Source organism: Xyrauchen texanus, chromosome 36 (genome assembly GCF_025860055.1).
Source record: "Xyrauchen texanus isolate HMW12.3.18 chromosome 36, RBS_HiC_50CHRs, whole genome shotgun sequence".
NCBI lineage: Eukaryota > Metazoa > Chordata > Actinopteri > Cypriniformes > Catostomidae > Xyrauchen > Xyrauchen texanus.
In genome coordinates this window covers 26259532-26277763 of record NC_068311.1, presented here as the reverse complement: position 1 = coordinate 26277763, position 18232 = coordinate 26259532, and the positions used below count along the sequence as shown (strand labels likewise).

The window sequence follows — 18232 nt, the reverse complement described above, 5'->3', positions numbered from 1 at the left end:
TTTGGTGCTCACCTGGTTCAGTCAAAAAGAGATCGCTTTGCCTCTGCTCTCCTCAAGGATTAACATCCATAGGTTACCAGGTGCATTCCCATACAGTTCTAATTTTTATGTGATTGTATGAGTAAATCCAATGCAGAGAAGGCATCTCCGGGGTTTCTTCTTTTTGATAATAAGTAGATCACTGAATAATACCATAGATCTCCTCTCTAATTTGTGTATGTACAGATTTGAGACTGGGAAAGTTCTCATGCAATTTAACAGTAAAATACTGTAATTATTTTCCCGCTCATTTTTTCCTAAAGAATAGAGCTCAGTTTAACAGTAACATACTGTAAGCAGTCTCTACAATAAGGCTCGGTGGAGAATACAGCAATAATACTGTAAAAACATCAAAATTGACAGCAACATACTGTTAACGGTATCTACAGTAAGCCGCAGTTGGAAATACAGTAATCTGTCAAAACAACAAAAATAGTTTACAGTTGAACAAATTTTTCAATATAAACCTTGACGTCAGCAGTTTCCTTGGCGATCATCATATCAAGGTGGACTACGCTTCCTATAGCACCATCTAGCACTCTGCATATGCACCAAGCACTAGGAAGTGCAGTCGAGCTTGAAATCATGATTGTGGCTTTAGAAGACATGGATTATACCAATGGAGTCTTATTGATTACTTTTATGCTGCCTTTATGTGCTTTTTTGGAGCTTCAAAATGTTGGTCACCATTCACTATACTGTATGGATCTACAGAGCTGAAATATTCTTCTAAAAATCTTCATTTTTGTTCAGCAGAAGAAAGAAAGACACACTTCTAGGATGGCATGAGGATGAGTAAATGATGAGAGAATTTCATTTTTTAGTTTTTCACAATTTTGAATTACCTAAATGGTCCTGCTGTGTGAAAAATGAATTTGAAAGTAACTATATAGGTTGAGATTTTTGTATTTTTGACTATGTGAAAGACAATTAATAATTACTGTTTTCACTACATTGAAGAATCCCGTAAGCCAGTGTGTCTGCCCCCTCAAGATCTTGGCCTTAAAGTAGGAGACAACTTAGTCGTGACCGGCTGGGGCCATCTGAAGGAGAAAGGTTCCTGATTTGTTATTTCTTATAATTATGATTTTTATATCATCATTGATTCCTCATACAACCTTGATATCATATTCACTTTTCTTCAAAGGCCTCTCTCATTCAGTATTAAGTTTTAAACTTTATCTGGGTGTTTTTCTGCAGGTAGCCTGTCTACAAACTTACAAAAGGCTCAGATCCCTCTGATAGACCGTGCTCAGTGCGCAAGTTCCACAGTCTATGGTAACAGTGTGACTCCCAGGATGATCTGTGCGGGTTATCTAGCGGGCAGTGTGGATGCATGCCAGGTTTGTGCATCAACATTTTCACATTTTCTGTTTACAAATAAGTGTGATCATGAAATTAAGAATAGTGATCGACCAACATAAGTTTTTCAATCGCTGATGCGAAAATCTACAGAGCAGGCTGGCCAATATAATGCCAAAATATACAGTGGGATCCAAATTCTGAAACCCCCTGTAAAAATGTTGCTAACATATTTGCTTACATTTGAATAGTGAGCAAGAAATAGTGCAGAATAATTTTCTTTGTTTTACATTTTAAAACTACATTTGTAAACTTGATTTAAAATTAAATAAAATAAGTAAATAAAAAAAGAGCATCTCGTTCATCTCCATTGTTTTACTAATCAGTTGAGTTAATTATTGACTGACTCACTCAAAACATAAAAGACGCTCATTTTTCGCCACCTACTGGTGTAAATTTGCATTCTCCTGAAATGGTCACTGATCGAATAAGTGAATTAAATCAAAATGAAAGTTGGAAAGCCATGAACGTGGAGAAGTTGAGCGATAAAGTAAAGTGTCCCACTGCTGTTGGATCTATTGAATCGTCCAATCAGATTCGAGGACCGAAACTACATTGTAAAAAATGTATTGTGCCCTGTATTGGTCTTGTTGAACTACCTAAATTATCTAAGTTTGTTGGCTGAACTTGTGATAAGTTATTGAACTTAGGAAAAACTATTCATCTGGGCCTGGGTAGCTAAGCAAGTAAAGATGCTGACTACCACACCTGGAGTCGCAAGTTGACTCCAGCCAGGTCTTCTAAGCAACTAAATTGGCCTGGCTGCCAGGGAGGGTAGAGTCACATGGTGTAACCTCCTCGTTGTCATCACAAGGACCTAGAGCACATTGGGAATTGGGCATTCCAAATTGGGGAGAAAAAGGGAGTATGTATATATATATATATATATTCAGCTTAAATAAACATACAAGTCAAGAGAACTATACACGTGATGCTCACATATTTAGATTCCCAGATGCACTGCGGCATGAATAAGTTATGCAAATTGCAGTGTTCCTGTAATTTTTTTTTACCCTTTTTGTCTTTTATTTATGCTGTTGGTTGTTGTTTTTGTTGTCACTTTCAGTTATTTACCATATAGTAATAGTTCATCCTTTTGCTCAGTAATGTGTTTGATTGTCAACATCATTGAGGCCCATGCGTGTCTCCGTGAAAAACGTATGTCTAGATATGAGATCTAAGGGATCACACATTGGATTCTGATCAACTTAACGTTTATCTCCAAATGGCAGTTTATTTTACTTCTAACAGTGGGAAAGCCCTAACTACATCTCTGGTTATCATCAGTGATATTAATTGATCATTTATATATTTGAACCTATATATTTAATTTGCATTGATTTAGAATGAAGTTGATTGAAATGTCTAAGAAAGTCACATTCATTCACATAACAAGTTATATTGATTTAAGTCAACTTTATGTTCAGTTTAAACAACTTTACCTCTTAAGTTGACACAACTTTACATTTTCAGGCAGCATGAATGCTTACTTTTTTAACATTAATACAAGATTATTTAGTTATTTATATTGTTTACAGTGTAGCTGTTGTACAATTAAGAATAACCGTTTTAATTCTCTCTTTCTGTCCCAGGGTGATAGTGGTGGTCCTCTGGTGTATTTATCTGACCGTTGGGTGTTGGTGGGAATCGTGAGCTGGGGTGTGGGCTGTGCCAGACAAGGTCGTCCTGGTGTCTACACCAATGTGGACCAGATGCTTGACTGGGTCCATTCGGTCATGCAGGTATGACCATATAGTTGTGGAAAAAACTGTGCTGGTAAAAGTCTATGTACACCTGCAATACCCCTCAAATGTTTTCACACACCTACTCATACTTCATTATGAAAATAAAGCAATCGGAACTAATAGAAATGGAAGTATGGCTATTATGAAGTGACAATGTAAAAATGGTTAACCCATAAAGCTATATTAAACTTATGTAACAAACTCTTCAATGCAGCCACCATTTGCCTACATTACAGATCGACACTTAAGCACAATTTATATTTGTCTTAAGCATAATTTCAAGCATTTATGCATAAACTTTTGGATCAAACGTTTTTTTAAGATCATGATAATAATAACATAAATTCAGTGTGGCCAGACTTTTAACTGATAGAAAGAATATAAGAGATGAATAGTCATGATTGTTTATTGTCTTCAGGAATTTCAGTGAGTCTGAAGGGAAGGAGGACACATCCGAGACAAACCCACAGCATTCATCATGGATCCACAAAGATCTTCAGTACACAAGAGATGTCAGACAGAAGACCTCTACACACATACTGTACATTCAAACTCAATTTACACAGATCACTGTGGGAGTATTTGGTCTGTGCTCAGGGTCTCGTGATACTCTCAAAAGTGCCATGAGTCAAATTTTGCACACTGAAATATATAATTTATAAATATGCACAGCGAATAATTGCTAAATATGAAGAGATGAATAAATCAGTTCTTCTGGGAACCACCACTGCTTTTGTGGACCGCAGCAATGCACTGTTGTAAATCAAAGTGATGTCACTATAAGTGATATGTAAAAAGAACTAGAGCACTTTAATGTGATTTTTGGTGCCATGCTATAATCTTAAATGAAAGCCTATGCTCAATTGTGTCTGCCAAAACACCTTGGTGCATTTACAATGTTATAAACAAAGATGTTATGTCAATCATCAAAGGTCTTAATGTGCATGTAATATCAGAAATGGAATGTCAGCTTATGGTATCAGTAGGCCCACACAGAATCCCTTAACATTTTTGGCTTATTGATTGTGATTCCACTTAAAGTGTAGCTGCTACCATTTCCGTTGAACACATTTTACTAAATTAGGGAAGAAATTGTCTGCATAATTCTGTCTGGGCCTTCATATCATTCTTGCAGAGTGTTGTTTACCTCTATTTCATACAGTTGCCTTTGTGGGTTAGTATTACACTATAAGACTCATTTTGATCATATAATGTATATTTCTTATTCCACGCAAAGCTGTTTTTCATGCAAATGTACATATTTTAAACTTGAAATAATCAGTTAATTTATGGATGGTGGTTGTTAATATACTTGTAGAAGAAAAGTTTTTTTTTAAATGTACAATATTGCATTTTTGTTTTTTGTTTTTTTTTTGTCTTTTTAACATGCCAGATGCATTATAATAAAGTGAAGAGTGGTGAACTGCAAGTTTTGTCACCAGATTACTGTATTACACACACACACACACACACACACACACACACACAGAGACATTAAATAATCCCAGCAAAGAAAAGACGGTAAACAACTAGTATTTATTATGCAAATCTTTATTTTGTATATTGTTTTATATATATATATATATATATATATTAATTTGTTTATGAATTTATTCTTTACAATCCAGAGAAATCTACTGAAGTGCATAGTCATGATAAAGGAAGATGACAGACGTTGTTACAAAGGAAAATTTAGAGACAAAAAGCTTTACATACTGTACATGTTTCCTATTTTCTGAGTACATGAGGTGTGTTTGTACAATTTTAAAGTGCTCAGTCAGAGCCGACAATCACAAAACCAGCAGATAGGCCATTATTCAAATACTTTCCATTCTACTTGCCTACTACTAACTCCATTTCCCTATAAACACACTAAAGAAAGGAAGTCAAAATTAAAGGAGCATTCTCCTGGGTGCACTGATGGGCGGTACAGCAGGGGTTGTGTTGAAATAGCTATGCCAATGCATCCTTTAGGCTGTTGTCTTGGTTTACGTATGGAACAACATCTTTTAAATGTATCTAATCTATTTAGTGTACAAAGAATATATGTGCACACCCATAATACATAAACTTTTAAACTAGATTTGTACTCAGACAATGGCTATGTTCGGAATAGCTTACTACCGCAGTACTAGTACTACCTTTGCAGCATGGAGTATTTTCTGTATGCATGAAATTACCAGATTGCATTTACCTACATTTCATTCAGTATACAGCATGAACACACTGCAGAGAATCCTGCAGTGTGCTTGAGTTCCATTTCCATTATTAATTAATATCAGTCATGATCTTTATCAGTTTTACTCAGTTTTGCAAAAGTTTTCAAGAGATATTTTGAAAGGTTTTGTTGCGTATTGCAAAATGCTTGACATACTATTTTACTGTTTGAAATGTTTTGTTTTGTTTTAAATAGTAGACAGTGTATAGTGTAAACTGCACACTCCAAACATAACAAGCGTACTTGAGCCATTTAAAAATGTTAGAAGTCTTAAAATCCACTAGAGGGTGACAGAGAGCTCAGTGTCTTGGAATGTGATGTTATAGAGCACACACTGTCTCAGTCTTCACACCCTCTTGGCTTGGCAGTGAGAGTAGGAGACACCCAGGCAGTGAAATCCAGTTTAGAGTAATTATTTTGTCAGCCGTAAGGCTAAGGGTAGGGGCCAAAAGTACTAAAATGTATGTAGTACAAGAATTCTTAGAGTACATTAGAGGTTTTGGACGTTCCACTTATGGAAAATGTCTTTTCCATGAGTAGAATGAATTCTCTCTCAGCAAAATACAGAGAAGAACTATGCACATAAAGCAGATTTTGAAGTACTCCCAAGTAAGTATCCCCCCCTAGCAAGATCAAACTACCTGCCTTAAATTGCAGCTGTACATATTTACTATTAATTTGTAAATCAAAATATGTTGCATGCATTGTATTAAGTTAAATATATACTGCCTCCCAGTGTTAGGGAGTGGAGTGGATATCCCTTCAATATCCCAGCTATACCCCCTTCAGATCCAGAGAGAAACACAGCCTGATGCATAGCTCATTGCAGCACTCTAAGCATTCGTTACGCACTGCAACACTGCCGCTATCTGCAGCGGCTCGTCTGCCCATATTAGTTGAGCCAAGATCAGTGTCAACCAGTGGCGAATTCTCAGGGCCAGCAAAGCCTTCTCTGCTGGCCTAACATGCCAAATAAATACATATTTTTCATCCTTTCATGGAAGGATAAAAAATCCTCTAAATTGAACGATTTATCTAAATGAATGGGGATAAAATAATTGTTCATTCTTTATATACCAAGTAAAAATAACAGTGAAAGAAATAAAGACTAAAATAAAGCATATCTAAGAAAAAGCATCTGTTATTGTGATTTGGCACTATTTGGATGCAGAGTGATCCTAAAAGTAAATTGACAACATATAGGAGATTTGTACATGTATGTGGCATAATAATTATTAAAGTGACTGTTATAGAAGAAGATAAGGGAAATTGGTTTATAAATAAATGAAAATAATTGAATATCTTTTGGAAGATCATATTATTTGAACAAATAGAAATGGTCAAAAAAATGCATAAATTGTAACAAAAATTAATACGTTGATGCATTTTTTTCTAAAGATTTTTCTAAGGTTTGTTGGATTATAGGAAAAAACATGGCAGCCACTCCTGTGGACAAATTAAGGATTAAAATATCCATTGTGTAGAGAACCAATAGATAAGCTTTCAAGCCAAGGCAAAAGAGAACAAAGATATGATGACAAAATGGCCAAAGGTCATTGATGTCGTGTTGTGCAAGCAAATGGAAACTTTGATAAAGAAATTATAAAACTAAAAATTAAAAAAGTAAAAAGAGAGATAAATGCTAGCACTGTTCAAAAAAGGAGAAGATTCTCTGAAAAATATAAGACAGGCAAGAAAAATACAGAAGGATGCAGAAAAAGAGATGTTACGTAATAACAAAGAAGAGGTCCTTGCTAAATCACCTCCATATGTGAAGGTCAGTTCCCATTACTCAAGGGAACTGTAGAAGTTTTAGGAGAAATGCAGATGGAGGGACATGTGGAGATAGAAAAGAATGACAAACAAGGCTGGGTGAAAGACCACTGAAGAAGACAAAAAAATGAGAGAAACCTGCCTTCAGATTGTTATGAACAGGAGGGTGTCAATGTATTTTTAATCGCTTTCAACTCTTAATTAATCTACAAACAAATAGAGATATTTTTTTCATTTTATCCAATCAAAATGTATTGCTTGATGCTTACAAGCGAAGCGTGACAACTGTTTCACATAGCACATGCCCAAATAAGCGCGTGAGTTTGAGCTCCACCCCGTCAGGCCTTCAGAATGTCCACAGAATCCCCCAACAGTGCAAATGAATGTACATCTAATGTCAGATTCATCAGCCAATCAGATTGATTTACTCATTCTTGGTGGTTGTGATCTTTAGGATATGTCCCTGTCGAGACCTTCTAGCTGGCCTTGAGTGACGCAATCACGCTTTAAGTGACGTAATTTCAAAGCGAAGATCAGGCTGAGGAGTCGACTGTCATTACTGCTGCTATCGCCATTGAGAAAGACATCCTTATGGATTAAAGAACCTGAGATGTTGACCATGTGATTGCTTAATTTATTAAACAGGAAAGGAGGACTGATTGAGTAAATTGGTAAGTTTTGCATTGTTATAGCAACATCAGGAGTTTTCGAAGTGTAAATTAGGCTGCTTGAGCATTCAGTGTCAGATCAAAAGTAGCGCAGCGTTCCATTCAACTCGGAAAGTCGGATTTTACATCTTCCTACTTGGAAAAGTGCAATGGATGCAATATTGAAATCAGAATTACAACGTACGCTTGTGCAGATATTCTCAATTCTCAACCGACACTCAGGTAGATTTACAAAGTATTTGATAAACATTCACTTTATTAAGTAATATCAATAAATGATTTAGTTTCCACATTACATTATAATCTCTTTTGATAATCGTACACCTGAAGCACAAATGCTATCTGTTGGATTGCTAGGAGACATCTCTAATGAGAGTCCCTGCTAAGCTAACGGGAGCCCTGCAGTTCCAAATATCGGGGAATGGAAAACATATATGTCAGAGATATCAAGTAGGAATTTCCCACATCCAACTTTAATGGAACGCAGCATAACCGTGTACCCTGAGGAAAGAAAATGTATTGCAAGCAACATTTAAATAGTTTTTTCCAGGTATTATAGACCTCCTTGGTAGAGTCATATGAAAAATTCAGATTTTTGAATGTCTGTTCGGGAGATGTTCGTTTCACAAATCAATCATGCTGCAGTTAAAATTAGGCTTGCTTGAGCATTAAGTGTCATTTCAAGTTCTGGCTTTTAAAATGTCAACTGTTATTACTAGTTAGCTGCAACATAATGTATGATGCCCAAAGGCATAGGGTGTCTTATTCATTGTGAAACTGTGTTTTCTTAATGGCATGAATCACACTGAAGGCCTAGACTTTAAATGCACGGCCCACCACTAGTGCCAAACATTCCTGCAGACAAAACCAGACAGACCAAGATACAACTAAGCAAACGGATATGCACTTTACAATCAGTAAATATCCGAAGTAGTTCTGCAAAGTACAAACTACAAAGTAGTTATGAGCAGTCAGCTCTTTAACTCAATATAACATCATAAAATGGAATAGCACAGGATTTTGGGTAAAACTACAGAAAAAGGGAAAGCACAATTATAAAAAGAAGCTCCAAGAAAAGAAGCCAATTTTGCATTCAACAGTCCATTCTTGAGGGCCCATAGTCATATTTTTCAATCTTGTTCTTCTTTTTTTACATTTTCCTTTCTTTTCTTTCCTTTCTTTTTTTTACAGTATTGCTGCTTTACGTAATTTCGATGTTTATGACTTGGTTTAAATCCATAAACAGACTTAAAACCAAAGTTTACTTTGCTGATCTGTACACATGCACAGTGAGCATGACGCAAATTTCGTCATCAGCACAGTCTGCGCGTACTATCCGCCCACGGACCAAATGTTCTTGACACATGCACAGTCCTGGTCTGTGGGCATCGTCGGCACGTGCGCCAGCCATTGACTGTACTCAAAGAGTATCACAAAGCAGCCGTACAGCACATGCGTCGAGTGCAGTTGCCGTCGCTCGCAGAAAAGAAGAGTATACTTCGAAAGGCAACGCGGTCGACCGGGTGCGATCCGACCCCGAACGCTCAAAAATGAAGTACAATATATCCCGGCCTCTACTGGCCTCTTCTGACAGAAGGCAACAAACTGCATGAAGCATAATAAATTAAGCTATAAATAAAGGCCAAATGAGAGCCCCTTAGAAACTGTCTAGATAATGCGTGTGTGTGCGCGCGCGTATGTGTTTGTGTCTTAGAGAGAGAGAACGAGTGATGGAGCGACCATTACTGCCTCAACACATTCAGATGAACCACAGATGATAACAGCTCAACAAGAGTTAAGACACTCAACACTAACCACATGATCTACAGTACATGTTTGCACAGTGCATCTGTTGGACAGAGCGGTATCATACCCTTTCTCCAAATCATGACTGATCTTAACACACATTAAATGTCCCCCTCTAGAGTTTTGCCGCATGCTTTGAACCTCTCGCCAATTAAATACAGCACAATAGGCATCTATCCAGCGTTCACGTCCAGAATAAAACAAAATGCTTGGGGCAGTCCTCCACAAAATGCAGCGCAAAGCATAGCAGAAAGAAAGTGTCTCGATACGCACTACTATGGATATGTATTTATGACAAATGTCTTTGAAACAAAAAAGCACAATGAATTGAGCAAATTGAAAATAAACATATTGCATAAACAGTGCTTGCATTTTTTGAGTATGCAATTTCACATGGTTGTATATTTAATTTCAATGTAAAACATTTCGCTCAAAATGTTATCATTACAAATTCAATAATAAATATTCACCATCACATCCTAAATATTTTTTTTTGATCTTTATTATTTGACAGGGTAATATCAGGTCTATTGTATTTCACTTTGCAAATTTCAGTGGTTCAAATTCAGTTGGAATTTCAACCTTGTACCTCCTTGCATTGCAGGAAAAGCAGTAGAGTGCCGAAGCACAATCTTCACTTGATGCTACAAGGCTTCACCACTAGGTGGTGCAATGGAAAGATCAAGAGCAAATTCGCTTTCTGAACCACCAAATTTGCAAAGTGAAATATTATTGACTGAATATTACCTGTCCAATAATATAGATGAAACATAAATATAACTAAATATTTTGGATGTGAACTTTGGAAGGTGAATATTTATTATAGAATCTTTAATTGTGACATTTTGATAAATGTTTTCAATTGAAATATTCACAGCTTCAATATACAACAATATGAAATTGCATCCCCAATAATGCAATCTGTTTATTTTTCTATTAGTGCAATTCAGTGTACTTTATTTTTCAAAGACATTTGCCATTAATATACTTCCATACCACATTTAAAATGGGACGCTCCCATTTGACACAACATATTTATTATGCAGTGCATCTGCACAAGATGATGAAAAACAGCTGGACACCTCAGAACAGTCAAAAATGTCCATCTAGCACATGTTGACATAGAAAAACTATGGAAAAAGTGCATGTGTTCTATGTGAATAGAAATGTACAGATTTCTTGTTTTTGGGTGAACTTTACCTGTAATGTTGAGGTGTTGCAGTACTTATTGTAAAAAAAAGCCAATGTTCCAAGTAAAACAGATTAATAAATGAGACTGCATATCGAACAAAAGCATGAAGCAAGGATTTCATACCGCTCTGTCAAAAGCATCCCAAACAGTTGAGATTGCCGAAGCCCCTGATTTCTAACAGAGTCAAGTGTTTTGGAAGACTTCTATATATGTGCACATATTAGAGATATAGCCATTCAAAGAGTCGAATTATTCCTGTTCCTATACTCGCAATCTCACCACCGCAGCTATTCAACTACATATTCTCGAAATATCCTGCAATAAAATATACATAGCTCTTCTCATGGCTCTACATTGATAATATTCTGTTACATTTTTCTACATAATAAAGTGCCCAAAAGCATCCCCTCTTATTTATGCCATAACTACAAATACCACGTACATTCGTCTTTGGGTTATGGAGGGAAGACTAATGAGGGATTTGTTGCATTTTCGCAGAGTAATCGCAAAGTGACATTCATTGCATGTTATGAATTTGTCAATACATTAACACTTAAACCAGATATGGCAACATGAATATCAATGAGCATTGTGCAGGGTTTTTCCAAAACAAAAAGACAAAGACCCATTACAAATGAACAAACAAAATAAGGCAGAAGCAACAGTAAACCATCTTCTGTTTTGGCAAATGAATCTTAAGAAATCTTATAAAAGATTTCTTAGGGTTGTGCTTAACCTAGTCACAGGTTAACTGTTATTAGCTAGAGTCATTTCAAATATTACAGTTCATACTGTTATATTTTGTCACATAATTCTTGCAGTTTTAGCCATATATGATGGTATGAATAAAAATGGCCTCAGCATAGCTTCTATGCAAATCTGTGAGTGTCTTCCAATTGTTGATAGGCACACATAAGTTCATTTCAAGCTTGCTAATTCAGATGCCAAAAGTCAAATTTCGCAATGGTCAACCATGGCATAATCGGATGCATCTTGGTGCCCTGTGGAGTTTGAATGGCATAATAAGCTTCACCAGTTAACTACAGTAGCACAACATGCCAAGCCTATATTTCAGACATGAAACCTACAAGACGTACTAGCAAGGGTGGCATTGCATACAACAAGCACTGATTGATAATGTCATGTCCAGATTGCGTGAAGAAAGACAGGAGAGCACAGTATGGAGAAATGTATACATAGTACACTAGATGTAGAAAATCATTCACATGCATTTAAGAAAAGTTATTGGTTATTTTTGTTAAAGCAGCATCAGAAGATCATTCATTTCTTATAGGGAGTTGGTTTCTGGGGATTGTCTTTATATTTTTAGGTGTTGACTTTCTAAGATTTTTTTTTATTTTTTTATTTTTTTCATCTTATGTGAGCATTGTTTAAATCATTTAAGTATATAGCATTTAAAGGCTCCCAGGAAGCATGTGGAGCTTGAAGCTTTTACAGGCACCTGTGTTTTGTCTACTCAAAAGCAAATTAAAAAAGAAAAGAATAAACAGTGCTGGACTGGATCCCAAATATACACCCCTTTTCTGTGTCACTGTTAAGTCTTTTAGAAAATGATGGATTTTTTTCTTTAAAATGCTTCAAACTTCGCTTTTAGTCCAGAAACATACTCCATTCATGTTCGTAAATGCAACCACTTCTAGCTTTGAAAGGCTTCAAATAATGCATAACACAAAACAAGTACACGTTGCACCCTCAAGGGGGTGCAATAGCAAGCATATTTGACTAAAGGCTTAATATGATTGGTTAACTTTGTGCACTGGGTTTTTAGTTTTCAGTTGGCTTTGTTATTTCTCCTGTGTTTTTTGTACAACAGGGGAGACTTTGTAGAGACTTCCACGTAATTATTCAGTGTAAGATTAAGCGTAGTTCTAGTAGGAAGACCTCAGGATACATTCATCTGGCATTTCTTCTAATCACAATACAGCTCCACTTTAAAAGCCGGCCAGCTGTTTCTCATTGCTCGCATACTTTTTTATACCCCCCATCCTACCACATCTCCACCAGTTTAAGTCCTGTCCTGGGTGGGGTAAGCTCAGCTCCCCTGCCGTCATTGCCTCCAGCAGAATCTGACGGTTCAAGCAGCATCTGAGCACTGAACCGTAGGGGCTTACGCCAAATGATATAAGTATCTTTTCGTTTGTATTACTTCCAATAATCTTGAGTCTTTCTGATAGAAAATTATTTATTTATGCTGCTATATTATCTATTATAATTTATTTCAGATGAACCCATCTCCAAACAGCATGTAAAAGCAAAGGCTGGTTGGTCTCTTGACATGTAAGGTGATCTTATCTTGCATAAGTATGTGATTTTTTTGTCCAGAATAAGCTGCAATGCAAACATTCACGTTTGTAGTTGTGTAGAGTATGTTTCTGGCCTTATAGTGCACTTACATCCTGCTCTTTTTGACATATTAATTATTAGTGAGAGTGGTTAACATCGGACTCTGTTAGCTGCTTGGATTTGTAGTAAACATGTTCCAATACTAAGTGGCACCTATGGTTTTACATGGATAAACGACTAATTTATTCATATGTCATTCATTCCTTTACTCATTTGTGTGTTCATTTTGCTGATTGGACAGCTTGTGACTGATTAATATCAGAAATGTTTGGAATGCAGTTTGAATATGTATAAAGTTGCACAGGTAAAATTTAATGGCAAACACTTCATTGTGTGGGTCTTGTGCTGTCGAGCATTGAACGGATATGGCAGTTTGTGAACAAAGGCAGTGTGTGTGTGCTGTGTCTTACAGACTAGTGAGAGCAGAATGAAAGCACACTAAAGCATCATCTATCATTTGGTCTTATGCCATTCAGCAAAATGTGTGTGATCCAGCCTGCAGCACCTTATAGTTTTCCTCAAGCAAAATCTAAAATATATTTTATATATATTTTCACATATTAATACACGTAGCTGTTTTGTCAAAAGATAAAGAGAATAAAACTGTCCATTGTGAACTGTCATATTCGTGTATGCATGTACACATACATATGCTCATATATGTAGACATACACACTTCTTTTCAAGCCTTTGGTGTTGGTTTGTTGTCTGCTTTGGAAGCCGGGAGGCCATTTTCTGTATTGTCATTCCCTGAAGAGCTCACAAGGCACTCTTTGCTATAAGAAAGAGAAAAACAGAAAAAGGTGAAGACATACAGTATAGTTAATACTGAAATAGGCCTATATTGTCAATTAAGAAATGCTTTCAAATGTGAAAAGCTGTAACCAGGGCTGCCTTAAGGGGGAAAAAACTGTACTTTTTGACCTGGGCTCGGACTTGAGGGGGGGTTCCACAGAAAGCTATTTCATATTGTAGAGCGCATCTAAACGCGTTCAGCTTGAATGCATCCAGGTAGCGCAAGTTGACGGGATAACTGTCGGTCCTTAAAGTTCTGGTGAATGAGACCATCATGGCCTGGGAATGGAAAAACTGTTGTCCTGGGAGGAATGACCCCTCCAAATGAAAATTCATCAACATCATTCAAAATGCCCTGTTATTGACATTTTACTCAAAATGACAGAATGATATTCATTGACATTTACTTGGCCCTCACATGGGGCTTTATAACAGCCAACATGTCAAAGTCACAAGACAAGCACTAAGCCTTATTGCTTCTGCATCATACATGCCACTGTTCGATGAGAAAAGAAAGTGGGATGACTCAGTATATTTAATAATATTTTTTATCATTTAGATGTTTTACTTTGCCGCATTTTACATGAAATTTTTAATTTTTTATTTATATCTATATTTTTGTATAAAAGTGGTGTTTCCTTTTAAGAAGGTAACTTCGATGCTGCATCAGTAGCTGACACTATGGGAGCATATCCCATGGGCTGGTGATGCTTGGCACTCCACCTATGCCGATGTCATCTTGGGCATATAAGCCAGAGCCCAGCACCACACATCAGAACTTTCCACTTTCAGGGCATCGTAGACATCTCTCATGCTCTGGAACCTTAAACCAACACTTGTTGATCTGCACCTGGTAAGCGAGAACGAGTAACAATTTATTCTTCTTCCTGCTGTGTTCCAGCAAATAGAAGTACCTCTTCAAAAACTCTTCCGGGTTTGTATTGTTTAAATTGCACTCCCATAAGAGTGTTTTGAAGAAAACAAAAAGGCCCTATTTACACCTTGCTTAAACGTGTTTCATATCTGGATATTCTTTAGCTGAATTGAACAATATTTCCATCTTGCAATCAAATGAAATATTACATCAGAGGCTGTGGTAACTGAAGATTCTGCATTTAGTGAAGATTAAAAACACTTTCCTTTACTTTAACCGAAAAGGTTTTTCCTTCACTGAACAAATTTTGGCATTCAAAAAAGCAAAATGTTGCGTCGGCAAAGCAAATATAATGATATTCATCTTGTGTTCAGATCTTTGTATATGCTTCTCATCTAAACTGCGCTAGTGAAGCCTGGTTTCATGTGTGACTCACATGATTAGAAAACAGGAGAGAGACATGATATTGAAGTGCATTCCAATGGAATAATTCATGGGATAATGTTCATTGTTTGTCCAACAAGATTGCAAGACAGCAGTGTCTGCTGTGTTCTTCTCATTGCGATGGCTGAATTAACAGAAAAAGGCAAGACCCCACAACACAGCGATTTAACAACGGATGACAGTAGAGTAACCTCATCACTTAATTAATTACTTAAGTAGCTGTATCCGGATAACAAAAACACATTTGCATTTATGGTTTCTTTGAATATGTTCAGAATCCATTCCCGACCACATCCTTATGTGGTTTCAGTGATCCGATCGCAAGCGTCTTGGGTGCATTTATATCTGTAATTTAATGTAGTCAAGTGCTATCCCATAGAGATCTGATCACAAAACACACATTAATGCAAGGTTTAAAAAGGGCCGACTTGTTTAAACAAACATGTTCAAAGACCACAATATTTCACAAATGTTTTCCACCTTGTGAGCGATACATTCCTCTGTCCGACAGAAATGAGCGGCATTTTCTAAAAATGCTTGTGGAGACTGATTGCATTCACGGTGAGCACATTCAAAACTTTGTGAAATTCAACAATTTGTTCTAGCGGCTTCCTTTTATTCTGAAAGCTGAAGCTACTCCTCCCTTGCATGCTCCTCTGCGACTCCCGAGGGACCGTATGAGTGAGACACGAGAGGATGGGACATAGAGCACGGATGATGAATTTCTCCCTATTAAGCGGTTCGCACGTTTAGTACAAGTGCTCTATATAGCCAGCGCTGAGCCTTTGCTGACACAGTGATCCCTGAGATTGATTGTGTTCAAGGCGAACCCATGAAACTCAAAATTATTTGTTCTCGGCTCGCTTTTGGTTTTAAAAGCCAATTGAAAACCCCCCTCTCCTCCCGCTTATGCGCCTCTTCGGTTCCCAAGGGAACATATGAGTGAGACAGGGGTTTTGTCACCGACCTTGCGTGCCTCCTTTTTCTCCTTATCAAACTCCTTCATTGACACCATGCCATAAGAAGGCCATGTCACAACATTTTAAGCAGCTCTACTTGGATTCCCCGCTGTTACAAGCCAGGAACACATTTGTCCCTAAGTCCTTTGACCTGCCTCATGCATGCATGGCATGGCCTCCAGGGTGTCTCCAGCTGTGAAAAGAGACAGGTAAACACGGCTATGTGCAGTCCGTAGGGCAATGCTTCGCCTTAATAGCATTTTGTCTTCCACCGTACAGTGTGGGAAGAGCCGTCCTTGAACCATGTTACACTGGTACCGAAATCGGGGTGGCGGGGCACACTGTCTGGGAGAACTCGCTGCTGCCATCTGCCAGGAGACTGAGGAGCCGCTGCCATCCGCCAGGATGCATAGGAGCCGTTACTGTCCACCAGGGAATGGAGGAACCGCTGCCATCCGCCTGGAAGCAGAGGAGCCATTGCCATCCTCCAGGGGATGGAGGACCCACTGCCATCCACCTGGAGGTGGAGGAACTGCTGCCATCTGCCAGGGGACGGAGGAGCCGCTGCCTGGAGGTGGAGGAGCCAGCTATCATCTGCCAGGGGGCAGAGGAGTGGCTGAGGACCGGGTGGGAAACATGCCCACGGGAGCCGAAAAAGAGCATTTTCTTTTCTCTCTCTACCCCCTCTCTTTCTCTTTCCCCTCTCTCCCTACCCTCATCCTCCCCAGGTTACCAGGAGGTAGGGAAGACCAGAGGTCTGAAATACCAAATCTAACATGTTGAATTACATTTACAGATATCCAAAATTAAAATTTTTACTAGCTCTAATTCAGTTATTGATATCAGGAATGGACATTTTCACTAATCAAATTGCAATTATCATTTATACTAGTAAGAAGTACATTGCTGATATTTGAAAGTAGTAGTATGAAATAAATTATAGATATCTGCTGTTGCATTTTGAATAGTAAATGACAAATTGAAGTGAAATTCTACTTTTGAAAATGTAATTACGGATAAAGGATTATGTTTTTTATTAGTTGAAATTTCACCTCACCGTATTTACTGATATATAAAAATGAACAACATTAATTGAACCAGTATAAACCCACAAATACACCACTGTGACTTACTTCTTCTCCTGGACCTTGTTAAGAATGGAGCGGACCACGGCTTTCACCACCATGATGAGAATGATCAGACCTATGACCCCTCCGAGCACAGACACAATGATGGTCGTCAACGTGTTGTCAACCTCTTTCACTGTAAAGACAATGACGAAATGATGTGAGGGCTTTTGAAATATCTTATATTATACACTCATATAATACATTATAGTGGCATCTTAGGCTCTGAAAAGGACTTGCACAATTAATAATAAAAAAGGCTGCTTGTGCTGTATGATGCAACTAAGTTTGTCAGTGATTAACTTTAATAAAAATAAACATAGATCTCGACATCATTGACATGCAGAGGGGTAATCTTTGACACTTGAGCAAAAGCAAGAGAGTGACAAATTTGTATTGAATATGTAATTTTATTTGTGCAATTTAGAAATGCTGTTTTGCAGTAATCATTTATCATAGTCATGCAGCCTGTTTTAATCAGTTGTGTGCTGAATGGAAAGCCAAAAGTTTGGCATACAAACTATTGACGAGACGATGACACTTTTAGCGCAAACGCGGTTAATGTTTTGAGAAAACTGGCCCGCTTTGCGACAAACATTAAAAGTTCTATCATTTTCTATTTTTTATTTTATTTATTGAAACAGATCCCTGATGTAGAATGTGTTAAATTGAATAATAAATTACCAGGGAAGTAGAGATGTTAAAATAAATTATGTATAATCATGCTCAACCTTTATTCAGTTTTTTCAATGCCTGATAGAAAAGTATCTACCTTTGTAGAGCAATACAATACTTTAGGAAATTGCATAATAGTCCCATTAGTCACATATACACTTCAGAAATTTGAGCAAACAACTATTTCTGGG

At 37.3% G+C, this 18232-nt stretch overlaps 2 protein-coding genes across 3 annotated transcripts in view; one reads left to right on the top strand and one right to left on the bottom strand.

Moving 5' to 3' along the window:
• tmprss4a (transmembrane serine protease 4a) overlaps positions 1-4592 on the top strand; it is a 29588-nt gene extending 24996 nt beyond the window's left edge. For both annotated transcript variants that reach the window (XM_052107007.1, XM_052107008.1), the window contains 4 exons: positions 1000-1095; positions 1240-1382; positions 2994-3143; positions 3565-4592. In XM_052107007.1, coding sequence (XP_051962967.1) covers positions 1000-1095; positions 1240-1382; positions 2994-3143; positions 3565-3576 — 401 coding nt within the window. In that variant the 3' untranslated portion in view covers positions 3577-4592. The remainder of the gene's footprint in view (positions 1-999; positions 1096-1239; positions 1383-2993; positions 3144-3564) is intronic.
• A 3453-nt stretch (positions 4593-8045) lies between these two features.
• scn4ba (sodium channel, voltage-gated, type IV, beta a) overlaps positions 8046-18232 on the bottom strand; it is a 52147-nt gene continuing 41960 nt past the window's right edge. Inside the window, exons 4-5 of the mRNA XM_052107009.1 lie at positions 17373-17502; positions 8046-13943 (exon numbers count right to left, since the gene is read on the bottom strand). Of these exons, the coding sequence (XP_051962969.1) occupies positions 13850-13943; positions 17373-17502 (224 nt within the window). The 3' untranslated portion in view covers positions 8046-13849. The remainder of the gene's footprint in view (positions 13944-17372; positions 17503-18232) is intronic.